Consider the following 24519-nt stretch of genomic DNA (forward strand, 5'->3'; position numbering starts at 1 on the left):
AACATCTCTCAAATAAGTTCACTTTCTTATATGAGCATGGTTCGTGGCACCCCCTCTTCCCAAATTACAATAGTAACATTGAAGGTCACTGATCACAGATCATTATAACAAATAGACTAATAATGAAAAAGTTTGAAATATTGCAAGAATTACCAAAACACAGAAACATTAAGTAAGCAAATTCTATTTGAAAAATGACACCAGAAGACTTGCTCAGCACAAGGGTTGGCACAAACCTTCAAATTTAATAAGAAAGAGAGAAAATGCAGTATCTACACAGTGCAAAAAAGCAAAGTACAGTAAAATGAAGTATGTTTGTATTGTCATATATTTTGTTTTTACATATATTAGATCCCCTACAATATATTGTTTTTACTTTTGACAGTCAATTATCTTTAAAAATAAGTGGAAAACTTTTTTAATATTTACTTTCATTTTTATTATTTTTCAACTATTTCGGTGGATCAATATTTTTCTCTAGTGTTGTAGAATTCTGCCTGAAAAACATTTAAAAAAATTTTCTTGCATAACAAATTTACTGTCAATGAATTCTCTCAGCTTTTATTTGTTTGAAAATTTCAGTACTTCACCTTAACTATTGAAAGATATTTTCACTGGGTATATAGCTGCCTCCCCCTTTTCTGTACTTTGAGATATTCTCCCATGGTCTAATAGCTTGCATGATTTGGGATAAGAAGTCTGTTGTATTCTTATTTTTGCTATTCCAACATAATAGGTGTGACAGCTCTACTTAGGACACAGAGGCAAACAAACACAGGAGCCTGTCAGAATGAGGAGACAGAGAAGTGTGGCCCAAAAGGGGGAACAGATCAAGGTTCCAGTGGGAGAACTAAGCGATGAGGACATAACCAACCTAACAGATGAGGAGATAGCCTACTTAACAGATGTAGAGTTCAAAACACTGGTGATAAAGATGCTCACAGGCTTGACAGATATGCTTGAGTATGGCAGACGCATAAGGTAAGAAGTAAAGGCTATGCTACGTGAAACGAAGGAAAATCCACACAAAACCAATGGTGAAGGGAAGGAAACCGGGGTTCAAATCAACTATTTGGAACATAAGGAAGAAAAAAACAGTCAACCAGAACAGAATGAGGAAGCAAGAATTGAAAAAAATGAGAGGTTTAGGAACCTCTGGGACGACTTTAAATGTGTCAACATCTGAATCATAGGGCTGCAGAAGGAAAAGACAAAGAGCAAGAAATTGAAAACTTAGCTGAAAAAATAATGAAGAAAAACTTCCCTAACCTTGCGAAGAAAATAGACATACAAGTCCAGGAAGCACAGAGTCCCAAACAAGCTAGACCCAAAGAGGACCACTCCAAGACACATCATCATTAAAATGCCAAAGGTTCAAGATAAAGAGAGAATTTTAAAAGCAGCAAGAGAAAAGCAGAGTTACCTACAAAGAGGTGCCTATAAGACTGTCAGTTGATTTCTCAGAGGACACTTTGCAGGCAGGAAGGGACTGGCAAGCAGTATTCAATGTGATGAAAAGGAAGGACCTACAACCAAGACTACTCTATCCAGCAAAGCTGTCATTTAGAATGGAAGGGCAGTTGAAGTGCTTCCCAGGCAAGGTAAAGCTAAAGGAGTACATCATCACCAGGCCATTATTATACAAAACGTTAAGGGAATTTACTTAAGAAAAATATCAAAACTATGAACACTAAAATGACAACAAACACAACTATCAACAACTGAATCTAAAAAATAAAAACAAAATTCAACTAAGCAAACCAAAATAGGAACAGAATACCACACTGTGTCCTCTCTGCCCTGGCTCCGCCCCTCTTACCTGTCTGGATGAACAGTTCTTTATATCTTTGCTGTACTTCCATGCAGTTTGATTTTCTGGAACTTCTGGTTGTTTCTAGTTTTGAGGTACACAAGTACCTCAAATCTTCTTAGTTGTGGAGGGGGATGCAGCATGTCTGTCTACGCCTTCATCTTGGCCAGCCTACATGTTAGCAAACTTCGTTTTATTTCAGGCAGTTAGTAAGGGATGGAGGCCCAGTCAATCTAGTCAGAAGTTGAGTTGGGTTTACATTAACTGTTGCTAACTTTATTTCAGTGCTGTAACCTTCCTAATTTTTTAGTATTGGGCTATTCTTGCCTTGTGCTTAGAATAAGAGGTGCTGGAGGACTTTATTTTTAGTGTTCCTGCTTTCTCTGCAGACTTTAGCTATCCATGCATACCTGTAGGACAAGCAGATTTTCTCTATACTCTTGCTCCTTTACCAGCAGTAGACAACTGTTGACAAGTGCCATGCGGAGGGTCCATCACTATTACTATTAGTCTGTGTATCAGAAAACCATTTCTAAACATTTTGATGCTAAGTAGAGAAAATTAAAGATAGTAGAGTAAGTAATGAGAAAAGAAACTAATTTTCCATTTGTTTTGCCCTTTTCATAGTTTGCTACATATGATTAATTAAATATTGATTAAATAATTTTAGTCTTAATAATTATACTTGAGATATATTATTGTAGTGATCAGAAAGGCATAATTTCTGTGAGATGTTTAAAATCTGAATATGTAGTAAAGGCTTAATTTGCATGCCAAATACTCATTTTTATTTTTAAAAATACAAAGCTTGAATATTTCACATCATTTATGTGAAGAAGTATATTGGTTTCCTAGGGATGCTGTAACAGTGTACCACAAACTGGGTGGCTTAAAACAAAGTTACTGTTTTACAGTTGTGGAGGCTCAAGTCAAAAATACAGGCAGCAGGGCTCATGCTCCCCCTTGTAGACAAGGAGGCTCTCTCTGCTCCTTTCTAGTTTCTGGTGGCCTCAGGAGATCCTTGGCTTGTGGCAGCCAACTCTGATCTCTTCTTCTGTCTCTACATGGCTGTATTCTCCCCTTTGTGTTTTTAATCTTCACGTACCATCTCTCTGCTTATATGGATACCAGTCTGATTGATTTAAGGACCCACCCTACTCCAGTATGACCTCATCTTAACTACAGTCATGCATCACTTACCGAGGAGAATATGTTCTGGAAGATGTGTTGTTAGGTGATTTTGTTGTGCTAACATCATAGACATGTACACACAAACCTGGATGGTACAGCCTACTAATGTAATTGTGTCTGCTATATTTTTATGGTTGGCAACACAGCAGTTTTGTTCATACTAGCGTCATCACAAACGTGAGTAATGTGTTGCACTGTTATGTTACGACATCACTGGGTGGTAGGAATTATTCAGCTCTGATAATAATCTCGTGGGACCATTGTCATATATGTGGTTGTTGACAGAAACATAATTTTGTGGCACATGACTATAATCACATCTACAATGACCCTATTTCCAAATAAAGTCACATTTTGAGGTACTAGGGGTTAGTACTTGAATATAGATTTGGGAGAAACACCTTTTGGCCTATAATAAACAGGAATATCTGTGACCCAAAAGCATAACGTTTCAAACAGAGATATTTAAATACTCTGAAAGGCAGGCTAAGAATATATTCATGAATAAATCTGCATCACGAATTTGCATTTTAACTTTGTAGAAAGAATTTTGGTATTCTTTTCCAATTCATGTAAATTTAAAGATAGCAATTAACTTTTTTAAAAGCCACATTTTAATGAAAACATTTGCAGATTCTCGTTTGCTGCTTATTTGGAGCATTATTTACACAGAATTCTGGTAAAATTAAGTAATTCAATCATTTTCTTAACTCAGCAGTGGGATAGTTTGGGGATTTTCAGTAATATATATATATTTTTACCTTTCTAAGATATCTGAAATCCTTAACACATGTGGCTGACATACACTGAAAACTAATGGGCTCTTTGAAATTTAAAATCTACAATTCTAGTCTCAGTTATAGTTTGGTGTGAACTAAAATGACTCAGAGTAGTATTTGTGCCCATACATTTAAAATGGGTCTAATTTATGTTTTGAACTTCTTGTCCAGAACATATACAAGTACTTAGAGATTAAAAAGTTGCAGAGTCTAAAGGAAAAACCATGAGGAGCTTGATTAAAATAAATTTTATCATGGCACCTTTGTAATGCTATCACTTTTTGCAAGCTAATACTAGTAAGGACCTAAGTTATAATTGTTTTGACTTTAAGCATCTATTCTAAATCATCTTTCTGTTCAGTAAGAAAGAACACATCAACAATTATTATTACTTCTAGACAATATAATTTTTTTCAGAACTCAGCAGGAAAGCATAACTCAGTTTCACAGCTTAGCTTATAAAAAGAATTTCTGACTTATTTACCATTGGCTTTTCTCGTCTCTAGTAATAGTTGGGAAAAATAAAAATAAGTGCCTAGTATAATGATTAATGACTGGGAAACTTGAACAGCAACATTTGAGGGTTTATTTTAATGTGTTAAAAAAAAAAAAAAACCCACACACAGCATATTACTTCCTGTGTATACAACAAGAACACAGTAGATACAAACAAGTAAGAGTGTCAGGTCTGAAAGGACATTCAGAAGTTATCCACTTCTCTTCCCTTTTCTAGATCAGGAAACTGACATCAACAGAGGTTAAGAGGCTTCCTTATAGTCAAACTTAACAAAACCCAAAACTTGGGGACTTCATTATAGTTATTACCTCAGTAATATTACAGTTTTTCTAATATTAAAAAGTTCTGAGTGAAATTCTTAACTTAGCATTTCAAGTACTAGATAACAAGTTCTAATTCCCACTCCAACAACCAAGACTAGTCCTAGGATTTCAACATTAAATGTTCTTTCCATGCAGTCCTTTAGAGACCTTAGTTTATGACGTATTTACACCTTCCTTTACTTGAGAAGTCTTAACCTTTTGTTGGAATAAGTAGTCTCACTTTCTTTTCTTTTAATTAGCTATAACAACTTAAATTACAATATGACATACAGAAAGTGATTAGAAAACTGTGCATATAATCCTACATTTAATAGTGGAGAGGTAAAAAAGTGAGGAAGATTTTATCTCTTGTAGATGTCTTCTGTTTCTGTCTGAAGTAGACCCATGGTTTCTGTTACGAAGGCAGAGGTTGCCCTGGCTTGTGTGGCTCAGTGGATTGAGCGCTGGTTCAATTCCCAGTCAAAGCACATGCCTGGGTCACAGGCCAGGTCCCCAGTGGGGACGTGTGAGAGGTGAGGTGCAACCGATGGCACATTTGTGGATCACACATTGATGTTTCTCTCCCCTTTTTATCCCTCCCTTGCCCTCTCTCTAAAAATAAATAAAATAAAATAATGCAGAGGTTGGGAAAGGGAAGAATTTACAGAAAGTTATGAATATTTGGGCAGGTCATCATGGGCAATGTGATAGGGACCTGTGAATAGATCATGCAGCACAGTTTTAGGGCTATTGATGCTTATAAGGCCTATGATTTTACAAGGTTAAAATGTAATTTGTTTGTTCTTTACGGTGCTTCTAAATATTGTTATTTAAAGTACATTTCTAGGGATTTTAGAAATTTCTTACTTTCAAAGTGGATCTCAATGAATGGATATATGACTGAATTTTGATATGCATAGGAAAATTGTGTTATTGTTTTTTGCCTCTTCAAACCCTTACCAATTAATTATACATGAAATAGGTTTTGTCTATTGATTTCTTTCTTGCATTTTGGACAGCTATTGTGTAGATTAGTCTTAATAGTTAAGTTCACGGACAGCCTAGAAAGAGTTTTTGGAAAAAGCTACCAAAGAACTTTTCAGAGATGAATCTTCAGAAATTGATTCTCAATTGATACTAAGGCTGCTATTGTCTTTGATGAAATGAATGGCAAAGGTGTTTCAGTATGCTATTTTTAGTATTTAATGAGGGAAGATTAAGTTAGAATTCAGATTCCCCAAGTTTTAATTCAGAATGCTGATGGTTAATCAAAATTTCTCTAAACAAAGCCTGAGTTAAAATGTGGTTTATAAGTTATCTTATTTCACTTATCAGAGTATTATCTCTAAAGTACATATACTATAAAAGTCATTTGTGTCTATCTTCTAAGTGCCTTTGCTTTCGTTTTGGCCATCAGTAACCTAAAAAAGTGATCTTTAATTATGCCACACACTCTAGCTCTTGCTGTAGTGTGTGTGTATGTGTGCAGCCTTTGCACATTCAGCATCATTAATTAACATTTGAAGAGTGTCATGTGCAGGATGCTTTTATAGAAAACAGAGTAAAGCAGTGAACAATCCATGACACTTTAGAGTGTTAAAGGTGAACTTTTTATTTTCTAAACCTCTGAAAACATAAAAGATAATTTATTCAGCAGTATCTCTACACACACATACTTTTCTTGTGGTTTCGAATATTAATTTTTAACAAAATTTAGAAGAAAGCTTATTAGTATGATCAGCCCCTACTTTTTATTTCTCTTTTGGAGTCATAATTTTCTGAAGTGCTGCATCATAATTATCACCACAGTAACCATTCCTGATGTCACAAAGGATTATTACTTCTGGTGGGAAGTCAGTAGTTTGACCAAATGGATACATAGGGAACCAAAGTCCTGTTACTGTACAAATAATTAGAGGATGGGAGGGAAACCAATATCAAATATGTATGTAGGCATATTTTTAAATAGATTTTTAAAACTGACAATTTCTGAGAAAAGTATGAAAAAGGTTATGTTTAAACCATAAAAGTGCAAAGTAGCATGAAAGTTATAGACTTTTAAATTGTAAAAATAAATTAGGATTTTGAACAAATTAATTTTAGGTAAAATTGGCTACTGCACATTATGGGTTGCTTTTACATCCAGCACCATGCTGCCTTCCCAGTTGTCCTCCGTAGTCTTTTCAAAGATTTAAGCCTTCTAACTTCTCTTTGGGGAAAACTTATGATGATAGAAATTATAAAAACATTATATTTGCTGATATTATAAGGTTTTTCTGTAAGTATGAATATTAAAAAGTTCCAGAGTTTGCTCCAGTCCTACCTCTACATAGGTTTTATAGCCAGTTTCTACTAGCTACTTGGCTCTCTTTCCATTTTTTCTTTCGAATTGTAATATTGATGCATGTATCTGTTTATTTCTGTCTTTCTCTCCCTTCATCCTTAACTTACACTATTCTGGGATTCTTTTTTAATATACATGCTGCATACTCTTGATACTAAATTAACAGCCTTATTAAACATACAGCGAAGTGACTTGTCAGAAAAGACCTACTCCTGTATATTCTGGAATAGTTTCAACCTCACCCATCAGATTTCCTAAACTTCAAAAATGAAATGATACCCAAGTGGTAGTGAAGGGGAGGTGAGCAGCAGAAGCTGACTCACTCCTGGAGGAAGTGTCTGCTGGCATTGGGAACATGGCATTAATTTCTTTGCATCCTCAGATTTTTAAAATATTTTAATACAATTCTCTTTAACCTTATTTCTCTGGTTGATGGGTCAAAAGCAGTGGGGAAGGAGGGAGGGCGGAGGGTGGGTGGGTATAAACTATAATGGTGGTTAATATTTTTTCAATTCAATATATTATTATTATATGTGCTTTGTTTTGCTTTGCTTCTCTAATTTCATAATATTGTAATTTCTAATATGGAGCTTGAGTTTATTCTCGGCAACCGATTCTCAATAACACGTAAGTGAAGAGCTGTGCTGTAGACAATCCAGACAGGGCAGGGAGGGAGAAAGGGAGTGGAAGAAGGAAGCAAAGAAAGTAAGAAAAACACTGTGGCTCTGAAACACAAGGAGGTAATTTGCCTTCTAATTGTAGTTAATTTTTTATTTATTTAATTATCAAATAAGATAAACTTGTTGAAAACATTTGTATTCAAATTTATTTAGGTGATTTTTAAAATATTGAATAGCCCAGCATTGAAAGGAAGTCAGTTTAGCTTTTAAAATTCACAGCATATAGACTCCATGTAGTTTTTTTTTTAATATGTTTTATTGATTTTGCTGTTAGTTGTCCCAATTTCCCTTCCCTCTGCTCCCTTCCACCCGGTGGCCCCCCTCCCTCCAGTTGTCCCCCCCTTTTAGTCCATGTCCATTGGTTGTGCATATAGTTCTTCTCAACCTCTTCCTGTCTACTCCACTCCCTCCTACTATGCTTCTTAATTCTTATACCATCTCCCTCTCTTTCCCCCTTTCCCCTCCCTGCTGACCTCCCCAAGTATGTTCCCCATACCTATAATTCTTTCTCCACTTTTGTTGCCTACTTAGTTTGCCTTTGTTTCAGTTCCCTAGCTTCTGTTGTTGGTTATTGTGATACAGTTTTCATTTTAGTGTTCATAGTTTTGATGCTCCTTCTTCTAAATCAGTTCCTTTAACATCTCATATAATAGTGGTTTGGATCTGATGAACTCCTTCAGTTTTATAATGTCCTGGAAGCACTTTCTCTGTCCTTCTATTCTGAATGACAGTTTCTCTGGATAGAGTATTCGTGGCTGTAGGTTTTTGCTTTTCATTACTTTGAATATTTCTTGCCAGTCCCTTCTTGCCTGCAGGGTCACCCTTGAGAAGTCAGCTGATAGTCTAATTGGGACCCCTTTGTACATGATTCTTTTCTTCTCTCTTGCTCCTTTAAGATTCTCTTTATCTTTAATTTTTGACAATTTGATTATAATGTGTCTTGGAGTGGTTCTCCCTGGGTCCAGTTTTTCTGGAACTCTCTGTGCTTCCTGGACCAGTAAGTCTTACTTCCTTCCCCAAGTTTGGGAAGTTCTGCTTCATTACTTTTTCACATAATTTTTCTATTTCTAGTTCTTCTTCTTTGCCCTCTGGCTATCCTATAATCCAAATGTTCAGTCTCTTATAGCTGCCCCGGCGGTTTCTGATCCTCTCCTCACTTTCCTTACTTTTTGTTTCCTCTTTCTGCACTGGATGACTGTTCCTTCTCTATGTTCCGGTCTTTTGATTTGATCTCTGGATTTTATTTCCTCACCACTTGTCTCGTATGTGTTTTCACTCGTTTCAGTATGAGTGGCTTTCTTTCCTTCCCTGTCCTGTTCCAAATCTTTTGTTAATTCTGTAAGCCACCTTATAACTATAGCTCTGAACTGAGCCTCTGAATGGTTTGTTTGTTCGTCTGTCAGGTTCTTCATCTGCTGCCTGGTGAGCTGTGTCACCGGGATTTCAATCGTTGTCTGCTTCATTTTGACACATTTGTGTTTTGCTTTGCTTGCTGGGCGGGCCATGGGGGGCGGAGCCCCGTGTACTTGTCACTACCCGGTGACCCGCGGCAATCGGCGACCTTTTTCGCCGAGCTGTGGCGCTTTGTGTGGGGTGGGGTTCCAAGATGAATTCCTGCTGTTATTCTCCACTGGGAGACCGGGATCCGTCCCCCTACCCTCTGGGCCTCTCCGTCCAATGCAATGGCGGGGCTGCCTTTCCCCGCGTTGGGGTCGCAAGCTGCCGGGGCTCGACTGCAGCCGGGACTGCTCCCCCTGCCGCTCTCCCTGCTGCTACCGCAAACAGCCCCGCCTGACCTTTCCGTTCAGGTTCCGATTTCGCCCCTCCTAACCGTCCAGATGAGCACCGTTGGTTTATAACTTCATACGTTGGGCTCCATGTAGTTTTATTTTCTGAAATTTCTGGTTATCTTTTGTTTTTCCTTTCTAGTTGTAGAGGGAGACCCAGCGTTTCCGTCTAAGCTTCCATCTTGGCCGGAAGTCTCCATGTAGTGTTTAAGGCTCAGTTTTCTAGTACATGAAATTAAGGCTTTGTTAGCCTCTAAGATTTCTAATTCGAAGCATACACAATTTCTATTTTGAAAGCCCATATTTACTCAGCAATTAGAATCAAAAACTATTAGAGCTTTGCGATTTGGGAATGGCATATACTGTATATTCATATTGAAAGTCTGAACATTTAGATTTGTAATTCTAATGTTCAGTTTTCTCTGATGTCACCCAATTACAAATTGCCCAACTATTTGATAACTTATGTTATTAGAAAATAAAACTTTGGAAACAATTTCTAAATGAAATATAACCATCTTTCTTTAGCACATCTGGCTAGTTACCCTGGTAATTAAGAATTTTTTGTGATCTTATCAGCTAATTAGCATACAATAAAGCTAAGTGAACATGAACTAAGTGGACAAAATTCTTTTCATCTTAGTATGGGTTTTCTTGAAATTTATCAAAATCATGAAGCAAGTATTTATGAGACACTGCTATTTAAGTTGTGTGTATGTGTGTTTATACTATAAAATATATTTTCACTGTCTAATATGATTTGGCAATGATTATATAAAGATGTGACCTAGTTTCAGTTCTTTTATTAGGAAAATAAAAATTTTTATTTTCTAACTTTATAGCTATAATTGCTTTGTGAGCTATTTCTTTTACTGATCCTTTATTTATACTTCTATAACTGCACTATCCAGTGTGAGAAGCCACTAGCCAGATTTGGCACTTTGAGCAATTAAAATGTGTCTAGACTGAATTGACATGTAAGTGTAAAATACATTTATATTTCAAAGATTTATTACAACGAAGAGAATGTAAAATATTTCATTAATAATTTGTATGTTGATTGCATGTGGGATAATCATTTTACATTTATTGGATATAATAAAATATATTACTAAAATTAATTTTTTACTTGTTTGTACATATTTAATGTGGCTACTGGTAAATTTAAATTGTATATGCATTTGTAGCTCTCACATTTTCTAGAGTCCACTTTGTACAAGGAAGCCAGATTTAGATAGACTTTTTTTTTCATCTCTTTCCATTCCTATGTTCAAGGGTTAGAAAGTTTTCAAAAGCTATTTATATGTTCTAACAGTTAAATGACATCTGTTCTTTATAAAGAATGTATGTTTGACCATCATTTGACCTCTGGTTGTGTATTGGTTGTTGAAGTATATTGGTGTGTTCTACATTATAGAGAATAAGGAAAAGTGAAACACAAATAACTAAGAACTAAACAAGGAACATGTTTATGGATGATATAAAATGCCATTAAAAAGAACCTAGTCCTAATATTTAGGTATTATATATTGTGATCTGGAATTATACTGTGCCGCAGACAGTTTTCTTTGAGAATATCTAACTGTGAAACCAATGATAGAAAGAGATATTTAGTGGTTTCCGAGGTAAGAAAAAAATGAAAAAATTCCTATAAAATATTAGTTTTGTTTTGTTTTTGTTTTCTTACTTTTACACAAAATGTCATTTGTGAAAGAGGAGGGGAAGTATTTCATGTTACAGTCATAAACTGCTAAGACACAAAGAAGTTCTTTGAGCTCCTATATGGTGCCAATGCAAATAATCTTTTCTTAGGAAGAGATCGTCTCTTTTCCCCATCACACCCTCATTTCCATGTTTATTTGTTTTACTTTGTGTTTCAAAAAAAAGACATATTTAATACCCTTCTTAGGTGTATTTTCTATTTACTCACTAAATAAGGAATAACACTGTTATATTTTGTATTTGAAATTGTAAGGTACATTTCTTTTTTCTTTTATTTTTAATTTAACTCTTTGTTTTACAGATGAGGGCAGAAGTGCAGTTGACCAAGCAGGTGGTGCACAGATTGTAATTGACCATTTAAGGTCACTGTGCAGTATAACAGATCCCGCCAGTGAGAAGCTCTTGACTGTCTTTTGTGGCATGCTGATGAACTATAGCAATGAGAATGGTAAACAAAACTGAAAACTTCCTTTATCTCTGGGGGAAAAATTAAAAATCATCATCACTGTAGTATAAACCAAAAATATTTGGAAAAATTATGGAATTCATAAGTGGCATATAAAATCAATCATTAGTCAACATGAAATTATAATATTTGAACAACAAATTGGTCTATTTTATTAAATGGGACTAGTTTTTGAAGGCTTCCCCATATTAATCAATACCCAAAACAAACAAAATAAAACATAATGGTATGGTTCAAGATATCTTGCTATGAACATTTAAAAAAAAAACTATTAAAATAACTTCATGTTTATTACTTTATATTAATACCAGGAGTAGCTTTAAAACATAAACATTGTCTATATAAGTAAAATTATTTTATCTAGAGAACTAGATTTAGTCGTAAAATAAAAAATCTTTTAATAAAATCTGACATCATAAAGTTCAGAGTAATTGCAGATAACTGATTTGAAAAATTTAGTAAATACTTATAAACAGAAGTTTCTTTTTAAAACATTCTTGGAACCTAGCAACAAATAACATATCAATAATTTTCAGATAGCCTATATGGCTGTTAATCAAATGAACATAAAAACTGACATGAAGGCTTCAAACTAATTCTAATTCAAAAGACTGTGATTGAGTCCATGTTATAGGAATTCACAATGTGTAGAGAAGTGCACAGAGAAGATAATGATTAAAAACATGAAAGTCTAAAGTCCAAATGCGTAATATATCTCTTATATAGGAGTAGGTTTTTATTCCTGGTGTGCAAGTATTTTCAAGAAATAACTTAGAGACTTTGGAAAGCTATATTAACTTTTCTTGGAAATTTATTGGAGCAGTGGTGTTTTTCTTCCATTATTCTAAAAGCTGCAATTTGAATGCAGCTTTCAAAATGTACTAGATAAAATGGAAGTTATTTTTAGTATTTTAAAGGAACAAATGCCTAACTTATAACTATCTTCTTTGCTTTGCTTTCTTTTATATTTGTCTTTCATGGGGATCATAGTTTATGAAGTGATTCTTTTTCTCCATAACACAATTGAACTTAAATTTTATTCTTTTTTTATTTTGAATAATTATTAAGCATCTTTCTTTTCTGTGTCAATTACTCTTTTCTTTAAAATATGTGTTTTAAAAATTTCCAACTTAAATACTACATCTTCTCTGTAACTTTAGATCATTTGGTATCATTCTTGTCCACCTAGATAAGTCACTGAGACAAAAATCAATAGAACCTTTTGAAAAGTAGGAGTCATGTTTTATTAGCACTGATAAACGAAGTTCCTTTTATGTGTATTTACTATTGAATTTCAGTCTACAAGCCTCTGCTATTTCTGAGTAGAATAATTGGATGATAAATACTTCCTTGTTACTCTAGCAGAAAAACTAAATCTACCCATGGACCCAGTGACTTCACCCTTATTTATAGAGAGTTATTTAGTTCCATAGACAAAATGTTTTAAATACAAAGATAAGTACTAGAAGTGATCACAAAGACCTACCAACATAGTTTTTCTGATGAGGATATTTTCAAATTATTTATTAATCCTAAAAGTGGATTGACACATGACTGAAACTTGGGATATATTGATTCCTGTCTATATAGTGGACATCCCTGGTCATACCCAATTTTTAAATGCATTCATAGGGAATATAAAACAAGTTTCCTATACTCATGCAAGGTAGAAATATTATGAAAATGCTTATTTGGTAAAGGCATTTTGTACCCTTTGATAAAGCTGCATAAAACTCAAGGTTCATGAGTTTTAAAACTTTTGAACCAGCTCAAGACTAGACACTTATAAACTATGAGCTGAATATATTCTTTTGTTTCCTTGCTAGTGAAGCAATTAAAACTTTTTATACTCTGGTAAGTGTGGAGTATCTGAATAGAAAAGTTATAATTGCTTAGCCAGTCATATCAATAATATTGTACAAATAATACCATGTTTAAATAGAATAAGATACAATGTTTTGTTTAGTAAAAATCATTTTAAATTTATCCTTTGGAGGAAATCATACTGTTTTTGACATGGTAAAAAACACTCTTCAATTCTGTGGCCCTTCAAAATAGTCTGATTTTTTGATAACTGTAGTTCGAGAAAAGCATATTGACAATTTGACATCCAAGTTGAGGAAATGTACTGAACTTTCTATATTTTCTCCATTTAGTTACAACTTAAAAGTTTTAGTTATTTTATAAAGAAGGTACTCAGACCTATTATTGTAGGTATTTTTAACTCATTGATTTCTTGAATCAATGCCAGAATATTGCAGCGAAGACTGAAATTTTTGTTCGTATATTCAGCTGTTTACAGATATTACTGCTTTAGCTTACAGTAGGAATTTGGAAAATATCTGTTAGTTGACTTTTCTGGATACTTAGTATTACCTAAAATTTTTTTATTAACAAAATAAAACTTGGAAGAAAAAAGTTATTGGAATATCTTTTCTCATTAAGTAAATTAAAGCATTATAAATTCTTGCCCACCGTATTAGCTGATAGTCCCTATTTATATACATGACAGTAGCAGAAAGTGGCATTGAAAGCATGCTGATAGTAGCAGTACTGAATCTGTGGTTAAATATTTACCATAGATAATTCACAAACTTGATATATCTGTATGTGTATTCTGGAAAGTAATTGCAATTTGAATAGAAACAAATCGGTAGTCTAAAGCAGCAATTTTCAACCTTTTTCAACTCATGGTACACATAATTACTAAAAATGATGCAGCACACCAAAAAATATATATTTTGCCGATCTGACAAAAAAACAAAAACAAACAGATACAGTTTTCATTCATTCACACTGGACAGCCATTGTTGTCTTGGCTGTTATGTTTCTGTTTGACAGTCTAAGGGAAAAGAGGTCAGTGCCCCTGACTAAATAGTCAAGTACTGCACTGGTTGACTGTTGGTGATCTAGAGCAGAACACCAGAACAATTTAACACCTTGTTAGGAAATCTGTCAGTGCTCCCCATTTTTGTTGTATTAACAAATATCTTCTCAAAAACTCTGTAACTGAGAGTTTAATCTTTTTCTTAATATACCTGCGTTAGATTGAGACACAAGATACAGGGAAAAGTCTGTTATAACTCTAAAGCAAAGTAATAATGATAATAAGCATTAAAGCAATGACTATAGTTCCTTCTTTTACAAAAACTATGCCATAAGAGAAAAGACTAGGGGAAATAAACATTCCATAAAGAAAGGAAAAATTAGTTTCCTTCTAAAATGAGTAACATAATATATACAGTCTATGACTGGTTTTGTCATGTGGCCTACATCATATATCATGTATGATTTTTACAAACAGCTGCTTTTTCTGTAACATCTCAGCAACTGCTTATTACTGAACTTCTCTTTTTTATGTGTGTGGTTCCTGAAGTCTCCAGGATATTCTCATGAATATTCTCACATTTATTTGCTGTGTGGACTTAATGATAACTGAACTGTGGCTGAAAGGAGGAGGCCATCTATGCAATTTAGGAATTGCAGCACATGGTATATGTTACTGGAGCATAACAATTGAATTTAAATAATAAGTCCAGTACTTACATTCAGTTGAAAATAGACCTGTAAAGTATTTTATCTCCTCTAATTTAAAGATTACAATATGTAATTAATTTCATTTCAACCAACAGAAACAATTTCACAGTTCTAATCATACAATCATTCATTTTCCTAGTGAACTCAGTCCAGTAACGTGGCTTACTTGTTTTTCTTAATACTTAAAATAGGAAGAATAGAAATTACATATAGGAATAATTATATATAGAAATAGTTTTGGTTAAAAATTAAGAAGCACTTTGGCCCTGAGTATATTCTTATGTTTTGGTATAACTTTATTATAGGGTAAGAAAGAACATTTCCTAGATGTCAGGTGTTTAGAAAATGATTTGCTTTGCACAAGTGAGGAACTGTTTCCAGAGTTTACTTACTATGGGTACAAACTAATTAATAATTCCATGTATTTCCTAAAGACTAAAAACATTTTACCTGACATTAAGGGAAACAAATAAACTGAAAATTGAAAATCTTATCTTTGCAATTCATTGTCTTTAAAAAATTATATTAATTTTCTAATATACTATTTTCACTTCATTGTTTTTATGTTTATAAAGGCATTGGAGATGTACTTTTAAATTAACACTTTGAAACCCAAATTGTCACATTAAAGTATAGTACTCTTATTATGCAGCTGTAAAGTTTTTAGGCTTAAAATAATAATTAAAAATTCTTTACTAACTTTTTTGTTTTTGTAAAAAGTTTCTGAATTTTTATTCTTGGTCCAGTTGACCTTTCTAATCAATTTACTGAAGCGGGTTACATTCATGAAATTCTGCTATAAATGTCATTTTCAGCAATTTGTTTTACTGAAAGTCAGTAAAGTTAGTTGTTGTACCTTCTGCTATTTCTGCCTATTAATTTGACACAGTAGACAAGGTTAGCTTTTTATCACAATCCTCACAAATGATTACTATACTAATGTTATTGATGGACAGGCTAAGAACTTGATTTGTAGTAGAGGTATGCACGTTGTGGTTTAATTCTGCGTGGCAAATACGGACACTAATATTCAGTTCTGGCCATTTTAGAATAACTTCTGAATGAAAGAATCTGAAATTTTATTATAAAAATATGAAATTGTTTGTTATAGATCTTTTGTTAATGATTTAAAGTCTGGCATTATATTACAGAAATAATACTTTCTCGGATTGCCAGCTTTTAGATTGTTTCTGATCATGGTAGTGCATTCAGCATTGTTACTGAGTATGAGAGTTATTAGCATTGTGATACTAAATCAATACTAAATTTTAACTCAGGGAGTGGAATAACAAAATATGAGTAGGGTTCCTTATTCTCTTAACATGTTTTTCTTCTTTTAATTTGCTTTATGTCTGGACTAGATATGATTAATCATAGATGTTACTGAATGTTATTTTTGAAATTTTCCTCATAGCGAATATTTGAGGTGGCAGAAATGGCGTTTTGATTTTAACTCATCCTCACCAGATGTAGAGAATTCCCAAATTGGACTTTTTCTTGAAAGACTCAAGCCCGAATGGAGTTAAGTAACAAATTTAAAAACAGCTCCTAACATATGTTTTATTTCATGTTGTAAATTCTGCAGAAAATAACTTAATCTCTCTTATTCTGCCTTCATTTAATTTTGACATTTTGTATATTTTCACCATCACAAGTATACATTTACATTTCAAATTATAGGATTTCAACATATGAAGCACATAGAGAGATTTTCTTTGTATATGGAATACTTATTTATATTTACAAAATAATATTTAGATAGTAACAGAAATTGAAAGGCCAGGCCTTTTTTCTATTATTGTTGTTAGTTACTACACTATTGAAATATGATGGTATCAAAGCATGTGAGTTTTGACTAAAGCCAGAGATAAATAATGGATTTTGGCCAAATATCAATGTATCTTTTAGACCACTTAAAATATCCATTCAGAGAGAAACTCAAGGCAGAAAAGTATCATTGGTAAATAAACTTGTATAAAAATTAGTAATTTTGTTTTCTAACTACAAGTAGAATCTCAATATCAAAACTGCCTATATTTTATTTATGAAAAATATATTTAATTAAATACTGTCTGGAAAATTCATATTGGCTAGAAATCAGAAATCCTTGGTTATGTAGCTGTGTCTTACTAATATAGTTGTGTATTGTCAAATAACTTCTGTGCAATTTTAAACTGTAACACTTAATCATAGTAATATTCTAAGATAACCAGTAATAATTGCTTTTAAAAAAAAGCCAGTGAATCCTTTTGTAAAACAATTTTTATGTTCTTAAACACATGTGTTTGTAAATTACACATGTAACATAAATTAACCTGATTTTAGCTTAATTTGCTATACAAAAATTTAGGTTTACATTTATATTTACTGTAGATAGGGCTTTTCTCTCAGCAGTGCCATGAGAGCAGAGACCGAATTTACTTCTCCCAGTAAGAGCTGCTTAAACAGCAGCTGGCAGCGTTCCTCTTCTAAAACACACAGGCACAAATCAGTATTAACCTTTAACAGACTAATTTCTTCATGAGATGAAAGTACAGAGTTTTCTTTAATCAGAGTAGATACATCTGTAGAAATTTATTTGTAGCAGTATGTATTATAACAAGAGTTGATCTGTACTAAATAATTTAACCTGGAGTGAGTCTAGAAAAAAAAAAGACGTATTAGATTAAGACATAATCACTAGATGTCATTGGATTGAGAACAGGAAGTGGGTATGCCTTTTAAGAATAATAAAACATTTTTTATTCTTCTTGTGATTTTTGCTTTCAGGTTTTTTCTTGTTGCTCTTGTTTTTCATTACAGTCACTATGTAATTTAGTTCTTTATCTCTAGGACTTTTATAAGAGGGAAAGTTTCAGAACCCAGAAAAAAACTTCTGAACTGTCTTTTCAATTTTTTGTTTACTTTTAGAAAGCAAGAAATGTGTAAATGTATTATCCTTTTAAACCTTCATTATTCTCAATACTAATGAATCTTGATTCATTTTTTTCTTTGAAATTTCTATCTGTCATTAAAAAGTATAATTTGGAGCTTAAATTATTAAGGCAGTTGTTGGTGCAAAACACAATGCATGTTCTTTGTAAAGAGAGCTTTTAAATAATTGAAGTTAATTTTAATCACATAAAATTTTTTACTTTTATATGCTCAACACTAGAGTGACAGCTCTTCATATTCCTTATCAGTAAACAAAAAGATACTCAGTAAAAAGTAACTGAAAAGGAAGTCCTTACTTGAACCAGCATTTGTGTACATATAAATATAAAGGTTTTAACCGTGAAATCATCCTCTTAGTAGTTGTATTTAAGTGAATTTACTTTTTGGTATTATAATAGAGCTATAACTTGTTTAAACTCATAAGTTCTACTTCACTGTTACATCATTTCAAATTGATCTTTTCTTGGAAATAAAACTGTGCCATTAGTTTGGGGTAATTTTCCTCAGTCTTTCTTATGCTCAAATGGTTTTTAGCAATTTTGTGTTAGAACATCTCATCAAGATTTATATTTGCTTGTTTTTATTTTTTTAACTATATAATTTAACTGTAGGATGTGGGTTTTTATGTAAGTCTATGGTAAATAGGATACTCTTTATACTATGAATAATATATATACCATATGTACATACAAATGTAGAGACCGTGTATTTTTGAATCATGTGTGTTATTTTAAGTTTCTTTATTCATTAAGTTCTATTTGCCAATAAGTTTAATAGTCTTATAACATTTTCTATAAGGGCCTTTTCTTAGGAATAAGATAAACATGTGTTATAAGAAACTTTCTTTTTAGTAATTGATTAACATCAATTGACTTACTGGAATTCTTGGCATACTTTTCTGGACCTGTAATCTATCTATACCATTGTTTTTAAACATTAAACTTAAAACTCACGGAAAAAGGTTCTTCAACTTGAGATCTTCTCTCCAGATCTCCATTCTTTGGAGTTCCCCATGAGTGTGACCTGAAGAACTTGGAACCATTGCAATTCAAATGTAGGTAGGTAAGTGTTCACACCAGCGCATGCATTGATTGCCTTATATTTCTCTTTATACACATCTGTATTGCACCCCCTCAGTGCCTTTCTTCCCCTTCCTCCCCATAGATCATGTAGGGCCTGTGTCATCTTGATATTATGTAATTGTGTAATTCTGTCTTTTGGTCAGTATTTGTCTGTGATGTGTGTCAGGAGCAATTTTAAAATGTCTTCAGGTGTTTATATGACATTGTGCTGTCTAAAGACTGTCACACCTGTTTGCTACGTATGGGCCTGGGTTGCATTTTTGTGAATTGTGTGTGTTGAGCTCCGAATAAACATTCCCCTGGAGTTGCTGATATTCATTGAGGGATACAGAAAGTCTCAGTCTTACATTATTTCACTGACTTGCTCAAATGTATCTAGAGAAGGTGAACTATTTCTGGTTCTAAGAATTTCTTTCAGTCAGTTTTCAACTTAAAAGTCATACTCCTAATACCATTGATGATAGCGTGAGTGTCAGCTACTGTCCTTTGAAGTCCTCTCTTTGGGTGAAAAAAAAAAAAAGTGATTGAACTTAGTAATTTGTTTCTAGCAATGAGAATTGATACTAATTTATAAATAAATAAATAAATAATTTAAAAAATAAAAATAAAAACAACATTGGAAAAAAAAGTATACTAATTTAATGCACACAAACAGGACTCCTATTTAACACCCTCCCCAAATGTTTATTGATTGCATAGTAAGTTGTAATTGAAATAGGTAAATGGGCTCAGTCATGGAATACTCTGCTAGGCTTAAGTAGAGTTTCCACTCAAATAAGCAAAATGAGATGTTTGGGTGTTTAATTAATAGAATGTCGCTCAAAATATGTGAGCACCAAAATCTAGGATTCCTAGCATGTTTTTTATTTTTATTTATTTATTTTATTATCACAAGTACATCATTGAATTTCAGAATCTCTTTTCCATGGTTTATTTTTTTGTTTTTTTGTCTTTTGGTTTATCTCCTAAAAAATTTAGATCATTCTTTGGCAGTGGTTTTTAAATTTTTGGTTTCAGTACTCTTTCAGGCACTTAAAATTACTGAAGACTTCAAAGAACTTTTGTTTTTTTATAGGTAGTATCTCAATATTTTTTATTTCATACATATATGTAATATCTATCAATATTAACTATATTAGAAATTAAAATGGAGATGTTTTTAAAATTACTTAGTATTGCATTTTAAAATAATAAAAACCTATATGTTAACATAAATAACATTTTTATGAAAAATAGCTTTTCAAAATTAAAAAATGCTAAGAATAGCTTCTGTTTACTGTGTATGATGGTGCCTCTGTGTTCATACTAAAGCTCCAGCAGTTTTACCCACCATTGTTTTCCACCATCATTGCATATGTCAATAAAGTTAAAAAACCAATATAATCTTGGTAATTTATTGAAAGTATTTTTGACTTTGTGGTCCTTGAAAGGTTTTTGACAATCCCACTTTGAGAACCATGTTCTAGGATGCCTGCTTATCTTCAAATGAAAATTTATATCAGCCTGTTTGAATAAAGTTTTTTTTCCTCTTCTGGTTTTCCATTATTTAAGTCTCCTTCTTGCAATTGGTAGGAACAGACTTTAGAGTTATTTGAGTATAAATTTTGTTTTAGTTAGCATTATAGAATTAGATTTTGAAGAAAGCAGCCATGTGCTCTAAAATGAGCCGATCCATTGAATAACTATATTTTTCTCTTTAAACTTGTGTGTGCTTTGTGTGTTGTATGTGAGTATACAATTAATTTAGTTCCTGGGTAGCTATAAAACACATTTTCATGAAGCAACGTGATTTTCATGAATTACGGCAATTCACACTACATACCATTGTGCGAAGCTACTTTTTTCCCCGATCTACCACAGTTTCAAATATTCTGCTTCAATTTATATGCCAGAGATTGTATGAAACTCTGAAACATTTCTTACCTTGTTCTTCTTTTCCTTGAAACTAAAATTCATAATACTGTAAAAACATTTAACTTTCCTCCCTCTTTTCCCTGGAACCAAAATTCATAATGTAAAAGTGGTTCAAGAAAGTGGTACATAGGCCAAATTAGGAGAACGTGAACAACATCATCTTCTAAGTGGCATTCTCCTGTTGAGTTTTCTCCTTCATAAAATTTGTTTCTCTGTTGTCCCCACACTGTTGGATTTTTATAGTTTTTACCAACAGTACTGAGGGGGTATGTGATGCTCACATATATGCAGATAAATAATGGAGTCTGACTCACACTCAATGCATGCGCTAGTGCTCACGCTTACATACCTGAAATTTAATGATTCAACAGCTCTGCCATGTTTGAAGAGGTAGTCAAAATGAATGAATAAATAAATAAGTGAGAGTTTAAAATACTGCTAAAGAACAAGGATCTGCAGAGGTGACTCAATAATAAGGAACTCTACTGGTAAGTAATCAAAAATTTCTAACTTGGAAAGCTTCTCAGTGCATGACCATTATCCTGTAACCATTTACAAATGTTCTGTCAATATAGCATATAGTTGTAATACTATACCCTATAAATAACTAATTTGCCTGTAAGACACATAGTGTGAATCATTCATTAATTGTCAAATTATATAGTTAAAAAATATATTTAACATCAAAAGAATAAAAGCAAATCATTTAGCTGAATATATTATTTTATTTCTACCTCTATTTAGAACAGACTTCATAATTTCATTGCAAAATTTGAAATTGTTTTAGACTATTTGAACTCTAAATGTAAACTTCCCTTTTTCTCAGGCCTGTTCTATATTCTTGTTTTGGAAATACGCCCCTTTCTATTATAGATGGGCCCCCACACCTGAGCCAAATAATATTCATAATTACCAACTCATCAGTTTTTAGGGCCATCAGCCTCTGTTGGCTATCTCTTCACATTTTATTCTAAAAGCAGGAAAAATTAACTATAAAGACCAGCAAGAAAATAATCAGCTAACATGTGGTACAGCTGTACCCTGCCTTTATGTTTTTTCTTTTCTGACAATCACCCAGCCAACTCCTTATCTGTTGGTTAAGAACTGTAAAGGATGAAAAAGAGATTAGTATGCAAACTCTGTCAAGGGAAGCATGCCATGAGGAAAATTTGTTTTGTAAGAAACAGATTTTTATCTTTATAGATTACTAATAGGTAACTTCAGAGGATTTGGAGAAAATTATTTACTTGAAAATGGCTTACAGTTTTTAAAAGAAAATATTTTGAAAAACATTCCTGAATTTTTGGATGTAACAGTTATTAAGCATAACTTGGTGTTTATGTTTTTCTTATTCTCAGAGGTGGTGCTACTGTTTTACACTTTGGTTTATTTACTTTCAATTTTGTTACAGGTATTCTATTCTTGTTAACGAAGAGCCATTGTGGAAATCCAAGTCATATTAAGTACTTTAAAACCAATTAGTTTCCTAGAAAAATGAAGACAAGCAGTGATGACAAAGCCATATTGACCTCATTCTCTTTACTTCTCAAGCCAAATTTCCCTTTCTTTGCTAAGATGATTGTTACTATTATTAAATAAAAATTTGAAAAGGTTTTTAAGTAACCCTTTCTTTCCTTGTTAAAACTGTTTTTCATCCTAGTAGTCGTCAAAGAATGCTCTGCTGCAATTAATCAACAATTTTTGTGAATTATATACTTTTTATCATTTATTAAGGAATTCTAATCATCTTTTCTCTTGGTCTGTATTAAAACTTGGTTTTTTTAATGCTTTTCATGTGCTGGATGTACTGTAATGCAAATGTTACTTTGTCTAACCTTTTCATTTAAAAGCCAATGATATTGTTTACTAATTTATACATCTTTAAAGCCTGTTCTGTAAAGGTATAAGACCCTATATTAAAAAAAACAGAAACTAATGTTTGATATATTATTAGAATTATTTTTATTTATAAGTTTCTTGTTATTACTGAAAGAATTCAAGACTCAATTCTTCTGAACTAGTGTCTTAAAATTTTTCAAGACAATTATGTACATAGACATAATCTTGCTTTGCTATAATTGAAATAATATTGAGTTTGCAATAGAGAGAATAAGAGGTGTTTTTCTTCTCACTAATGTCTATTTGATACATAAACACTATTTTTTGTTTGTTTGTTTTTGCAGATTCCCTTCAAGCTCAGCTTATCAATATGGGTGTTATTCCTACCTTAGTGAAATTATTGGGCATCCACTGCCAAAATGCAGCTCTTACAGAAATGTGTCTTGTTGCATTTGGCAATTTAGCAGAACTTGGTAAGTCCTAGTCATGAACCACTAAAGTAATTAATTTATTAATGTATTTAAAATAATTTTTTAGATATTAACAAAATAGAAATCCATTTAGATTATATTAATTTATTTTTTAGAAGTATTGTAGATATTTGCTTCAGTGTATTAAAATGTAGATCCAATTATATCTTATAAATGTATTATTTCAAATTGAGAGCTACTGTCCTGACTGGTGTGGCTTGGTTGGGAATTATCTCAAAAGGTGAAGGATCACTGGTTTAATTCCTGATCAGGGCACATGCCTGTGTTGGGGGTTTGGTGTGTGGTCGGGGTACATACAAGAGGCAACTGATTGATGTTTCTCTCCCTCTCTTTCTCCCTTCCCTCTCTTTCTAAAAGTAAATAAAATTTTTAAAAACACAAAATATTGAGAGCTACTTTGTCTCCCTAATTATTTTTATGTATTAAGGTTTAAATTTTACACTTGTATGTTACTTAATAGAGTTCAACATTTGAAATGATCTCTCTTGACTTCAGTATTTTTACATGGGGGTGGTCTTAAAATCAAGTAATTGTATTCCCAGGACAAAAATAAAGGACTTCGTAATGTATTACATTGCCAGGTGAAAAGGAATCTAGCAGACTATGGTTCTTCCTCCTCTTTTTTACAACATCTCTAAAAATGATAGGAAACATTTTCTTTTTTTTTTTTAAATCCCCACTGGAGGATGTGTTTATTGATTTTAGAGCACGCGAGAGGGAGAGAAACATCAATCGGTTGCCTCCCATATGCTCTCTGACCCGGGATCGAATCTGCAACCTATGTATGAGCCCTGACTGGGAATCAAACCCACAACCTTTTGGTGTATGGGATGATGCTCCCACTAATTGAGCCACCTGGCCAGGGTGTTAGGAGATTTTTCATTAGAATATATTTGTAACAACATTAGAAAAATTTATGAGAAATCCTTGAAAATCAGAAGGCAGGCAAAAACAGACCTGTGCTGGAAATGGTCCAGTCATAACAGAGAAAAGGACTAATGACCACAGCCACCCCTGTCTCTGTTCTCTGTTTTATTTTTCTCTGTATCATTTATAATAAGTTCCCTTTCTTTTCTCCTCCCGTGATTTGTGACAGACAGAACTCTTGGTCTGAATCTTAGGTA

General features: G+C 32.9%; 1 protein-coding gene across 5 annotated transcripts in view; it reads left to right on the forward strand.

The window, feature by feature from the left end:
* Positions 1-24519, forward strand: part of RAP1GDS1 (Rap1 GTPase-GDP dissociation stimulator 1) — a 141345-nt gene that overhangs the window by 69027 nt on the left and 47799 nt on the right. For 4 of the 5 annotated variants that reach the window (XM_090266324.1, XM_090266320.1, XM_090266323.1 and 1 more), the window contains 2 exons: positions 11434-11580; positions 23249-23377. In XM_090266324.1, the coding sequence (XP_090122450.1) occupies positions 11434-11580; positions 23249-23377 (276 nt within the window). The remainder of the gene's footprint in view (positions 1-11433; positions 11581-23248; positions 23378-24519) is intronic. The other variant, XM_090266322.1, reaches the window with a different exon arrangement.

This window comes from Furipterus horrens, unplaced genomic scaffold (assembly GCF_987537825.1).
Source record: "Furipterus horrens unplaced genomic scaffold, mFurHor1.1.pri manual_scaffold_2, whole genome shotgun sequence".
NCBI lineage: Eukaryota > Metazoa > Chordata > Mammalia > Chiroptera > Furipteridae > Furipterus > Furipterus horrens.